The sequence below is a fragment of the Triticum aestivum genome, chromosome 5A (assembly GCF_018294505.1).
Source record: "Triticum aestivum cultivar Chinese Spring chromosome 5A, IWGSC CS RefSeq v2.1, whole genome shotgun sequence".
Taxonomy (NCBI): domain Eukaryota; kingdom Viridiplantae; phylum Streptophyta; class Magnoliopsida; order Poales; family Poaceae; genus Triticum; species Triticum aestivum.
The window spans coordinates 338,377,820-338,383,247 of record NC_057806.1 but is presented as its reverse complement, the minus strand read 5'-3'; the positions used below and the strand labels follow the sequence as shown (position 1 = coordinate 338,383,247).

General features: G+C 41.1%; 1 protein-coding gene across 1 annotated transcript; it reads right to left on the bottom strand.

Annotated features, from left to right (window-relative positions):
- Nucleotides 1-2,552: 2,552 nt before the first annotated feature.
- On the bottom strand, nucleotides 2,553-5,176 carry LOC123103262 (caffeoylshikimate esterase). Its single transcript, XM_044524792.1, has 4 exons — nucleotides 4,822-5,176; nucleotides 4,418-4,728; nucleotides 3,723-3,962; nucleotides 2,553-3,074 (listed from the first exon to the last, which is right to left on the bottom strand). The coding sequence occupies exons 1-4, from the start codon at nucleotides 4,973-4,975 to the stop codon at nucleotides 2,772-2,774; spliced, it is 1,008 nt and encodes a 335-aa protein (XP_044380727.1). The 5' UTR covers nucleotides 4,976-5,176; the 3' UTR covers nucleotides 2,553-2,771.
- Nucleotides 5,177-5,428: the final 252 nt, after the last annotated feature.

The window sequence follows — 5,428 nt, the reverse complement described above, 5'->3', positions numbered from 1 at the left end:
TAGTTCATCAAAGAATCTGCTTATAAATACATGTGTGGCTGACGGGCTTTGAAAAATCTTATCATGAATTGCCATTAGACGGGCCCACCAGATGGCCCTGTGTGCGACATCCAATCTTACAAATGAAACATGCGATAATGTGTCTACCATTGAGAAGATCCACTAGCTCGTGCTAGTTCAGTTGTTTCGCATAAGAGTTCAGCTGTATCGCTCGTTGTAAGGGTTGGGCTTTGAATCTCGCTCCCACATGGTTTGGAAGAGGGGCTGGCCCATTGATAACCGTAGCTAAGCAAGCGTCGAACCCTTGGGTGAAGTGACGACAGGTTTTAGGAAATTTCTTTTCATTTTATTTAGAAAAAGGAAACTTCTTTTCATGGGCTACCCCCTTTTTATATTTTTTCATCTTTTCTTTTCTTTTTAGTTTTTCTGCTTCTTTTTCCCTTTCTTTAGTTATATTCATAAATATAAAAAATATTTACATTTTTTAAATATTCTGTTCATTAGTAAATATTAATGATTTCGAACATTGCTCGCGTTTATAAAAAACTGTTTGAAATTTTAAAAATTGTTCACAATTTCGAAAATGTTCGTGTTTTCTAATAAATTGTTTGGAAATTCATAAATTGTTCACAAGTTTAATAATGTTAATAAAATAATAAAAAATCCGTGTTTTTCATTTTCTTGGAAGAAATCATAAATAAAGTTGGAACTCAGAAACAATTTTTTAATTCATGACATTTTTAAAATAGGAGAACTTGTTGAATTAATATTGTGTTTAATTCATAATTTTTTCTTAATTCACAAAGATTTTTTATTCACAAACATTTTTAAATTCACCGATTTTTAAAATCTAGATTTTTTTTCTAAATTCATAATTATTTTCTTGAAATTGCCAATAATATTTGAATTGACGAAAACATTTTGAAATTCGCAAACTTCCACTGAGTATATGATATCTTCTGAATATGCAAAAGAAATTGAGTTCAGAAACATTTTGCCGAATTCATGAAAATTTTCTTGAATTTGTGAACATTTTAAAATTTACATATTTTTTGAATTAGCATGAATTTTGTTTAATTGACAAAATTTCTAAAAAAATTAAGTAAAAATTAAACCGACAAAAAATAAAAATACGAAATGAGAAATAAAACAGACATGGGCTCTCTCTACTAACTCTGTTCAAGCTCACTTCGCCAGTCAGTCCCAGCTGGCGCGAGCAACGCGAGCTGTAGCGGTCGCTACGAGCGATACCTAGCAGCGCCCAGCATATAGGAGGTCCCTATGCAAGGGCGACATGGAACAAGACCATTGATGTGTCTGGGCCAATTGGTGAAAACCAAAAGTGCACAAATATATAGTTTCAAACTGTTTATGCCGTGCTACAGATATAGTTTGTGACAAGAGTTGTAAATTTGTGTTGATTTATTTGCTAACATGCATTAGAAAAATCTACTTAATTTTTGTAAAATTTCAACTCACACTAAAAAATGTTCATGAAATGTAAAAAATTGTTAACCCAACTTTTAAAACTGTTCGTACAATTATAAAAAAAGGTCTGTGACTTATAAAAAATGGTCATTAGTTCATACATCTATTTAAAATTTTCATGAAAATTAAGAAGTGTTTGTGTAATTTGTAGAAAAAATGATCATACATTCAAAAAATGTTTAGGCCATTTATAAAATATTTTTGTAATCAAATTTTTTATTACCTTTTACAGAAATGTTAATGAAATTTAAAAATTAGGTCGTGCAAATGTAGGAAAAAGTTCATAACTTATAAAAAAATTGTGCCATTTTAAGTAAATGTTGCAACACATAAAAAAATGGTTGCATGTATTTTAAAAATGTCATGACATTTTTGGAAAAAATTCAGACGTGTGTGTAAATATATTCATTGTTGCAAATGTTCAACATGTATTTCTAAAATCTTGAACATGTTTCTAAAAAATATTCAACAGATATATGTAAAATGTTCAACATGTATTTTAAAAAAAATTGGCATGTATATGGAAAATGAAAAAGAAAACTACATATACAAAAAGTAAATATACAAAATAACAAGCAGAAAAAGAAAGACAACACTGAAGGAAAAAAACCGATGAAAAATAGTAGAGACAACTCACAAAAAAGAAAGAGAGAAAACTGCGCAGAAATAAAAAAAAAGTGCTCAGATCCATGACTGCTCCTCAACGCCATCAAGTACCTTTGCCTTTGATTATCTCTACTATGGTATCTTATAAATTGGAGTTGGTGGTGATTGGTGAGTTTACTACCCCACTCCATCCCTGTCCCCCTCATCTATCTTGAAACTGCTAGACTCCTTTAGTTTGAAGATAGAGAAAAATCATATCTTTCATTGGTGCTTCCATCGCTGACGCAATTACACAAGTGTGGTGTTGGTTGCTTGATTGAGCTTCTTCCCCACAGTGTTGCACGTGCATTGGTAGTTATACATTGCTAATCCAATACAACTGAATCATTTTTGTGAATCGATAGCAACGCGGGGGCGTTATGCAAGTCAGATTTAAATATGATGATGAAGATATTATGTAAAACTGAAATAGCACTGCTATATGATATATCTTTGAAAGATCCAGGTTGCATGGTATGCTGGTTTACAACAAGACAGAAATTGACGAACTAGCTAGCAAGTTAGTACAATAATGAATTAATACACCACACTTGTAGCCAGCCAGTTATCTGATATGATTCCAAGTCCCAGCTGTACTTAACCATGCCTACAGCTGCTCATTGTCATTAGCTTTCGTGCTATTGCTTGTCGAAATTCTGCTCGTCGTGCTTGGCCTTCTGTTCCATCTCCGATGACAAGTCCAAGGCGGCCGCCGACGATGATGATTTCGGGGATGATCTTTGGTCGAGCCATGCGATGATATCTTGGAAGACGGTGTGGATGTTTTCAGGGCTCTCGCCGGAGGTGAGGGCGTGCCACATGCCCGGGTAAAGGTTGAGCTTCTTGTCCTGGCTCACCGCCGACCGGTAGAGGAGATCGCTCACCGACGGGTCCGTCACCTTGTCGTCGCCTCCGTGAACGATAAGGAACGGCAACGACACCTGCATACATATGCACGATCCATCCATCAGCATCACTCTTGTTGCTTACAGAGCTAATTATAGTTAGGAGCTTATGAGTATATATCTATCTCGGAAGATGAGGGAAAAGTCGTTGTTATTTGATATATACTCATCAGGCTGCTAACTGGAATTCATTGAACGGGCCACTCACGAGATAAATACCTTGAGTGTGATCTAAACAGAGAAGAGGCGTGAGACGTAGAGAGAGTATGCTTTAGAAGCCAGACCCAACTAACCGAACAGGGACGTCACACGAGCAAATCAGCCTCCTGAGTTTAATTGGAGAAAAAGAGATCGATCGAGACGTGTAGACACGGGCACATTACCATTAAGAAATATATATTCTACTCAATATTCATTTATCAAACATATCTCTCTCCCTCTGCAAGCGTGCTAGCTAGTTGATATATACTCCATGGAATATTATATGCGGAGACAATGGGAATCCTTTTTTGCTTTAGTAATTAAGTGCTCCCTCCATTCACAAATATATAATGTTTTGGAATATTCGAATATGGACTAGATAAAGATTGAAATGAGTGAACACTACAACATGTCTATATACAATCGATGTATAAAGAAGTTAGAACATGTTTGCAAAAAAGAAGAAGAGATAATTAGTAGCACCTTTGAGAGTATGTTGTTCTCGAGGTTGAGGCTGACTTTGAGGAGCTCGTAGGCGGTCTTGAGGCGCGGCTTGCCCTGGTAGCAGTGGGGGTTGTTCCTGATCTCGTCGCGCTTCTCCTGCATCCTGTAGGCGGCGTCGATGACGTCCGTGGTCGGCACGATCTTCCACGTGGGGATGATGTTGGTCATCAGCTTGAGGACGCTCACCACCACCGGATGCGGCCGCATCTCGTCAGCGATCTGAAATATAATGACCAAAAAAATACTCCGCCCTTAGTTTTATGTACTACGTACTACTTTGAATTGGTCCAAATTAATGAAAGCAAATATTCATCGATCAACAAAGAATGATACTACTACTAGAATATGTGTCGTTATCGGTCGAGAAGCCTGAATGGCCGGCCGGGTCAACTGCTCCGGCATGGATTGGAATGGATTAAACTAAATGCGAAATCACTAACGGCCCGGCCGCACGCGGGGCGCCATCTCGATCCACCCGGTCAAAAGTCAAATGATGACGGCAACTAGCTTGCATACGCGGCCGGATTGATCGTGCGTGCGTGCGTGCATGCATCTCGTTTCCGTCTCGATCGTTGCCGCGTACTAGTAGCTAGTCTAAAGTTGCGGTAGTGTGGATTCTGGAAGATGATTCGGAGGGAGGCCGGCCGGAGTAGTGGGTAAGCATGCACGCGTACCTTGCACATGGGGGCGACCAGGACGGCGCCGGTCCAGTACGCCGGGCGCATCCGGTGGAGGAGCAGCGCCACGGCGCCGCCCATGGACTCGCCGAGGATGAAGCGGGGGAGGTCCGTGTTGGCCGTGGAGGCGACGACGGCGGTGAAGAAGGCGTCCGTGTCGCTGACGAGGAGGTCAAAGGAGGGAATGTAGCCCTGGAGCCCCTCCGACTTGCCGTGGCCCTCGTAGTCCACCCCGTACACGGCGTACCCGGCCTGCGCCAGCCGCACCCCCGTCCCCCGCATCGTCACGCTGCACTCCACCGCGTACCCTGCACGCACGCATGGATGTTGGGTGGTTAGTTAGTTAGTTGGATCATTCGCCATTAGAGCGGCGAGGAGGAAGGAAGGAAGCGCGTACGTACCATGGCAGAGGAAGACGAGGGCCTTGACTATCTGGCCCTTGGGGGGGAGCCATCTGCAGGTGAAGAGCTTCATCCCGCGGGCGGTCTGCACCGACTCCTCCTCGTACTCGTAGCTGCCATCGTCCGCCACACCGCTGCCGGACTTGCTCGCCATCGACCCCTTCTCTTCTTCTCCGACGACTGGCACTCGGTCGCAGGAAGGAAGCAGCTAGCCACGAGAAATTAAAGAGCGGAGAGAAATGTTGAATTTTTGCGAGACGGGGACGCAAGCGAGCGCGGCGAGGAGGATCAGGGCCGGGGGATGGATGACAGCTATATATGTGGACGCCGTTGTGAACAAAGGAATAGTATTACTCCACCAGTATTAGTAATATTTATTATTCTACAGTAATACTATAATATTATATTTTCTTACTGAGATTTTTTGACATCTTATTACTGAGAATTCAATGGCTGCTAAATCTTGAATCAATCAATCACTGCTCCGTAATGTTAATTGGTGCGAGCGCTGAAACGTCTGGACTGGGCGCGTTTCAGTTAACGTCCGTTCACCTGCACGTCATGCAAAGAAAGATAATAATAAACACAACCGTCCTTGACAGTAACA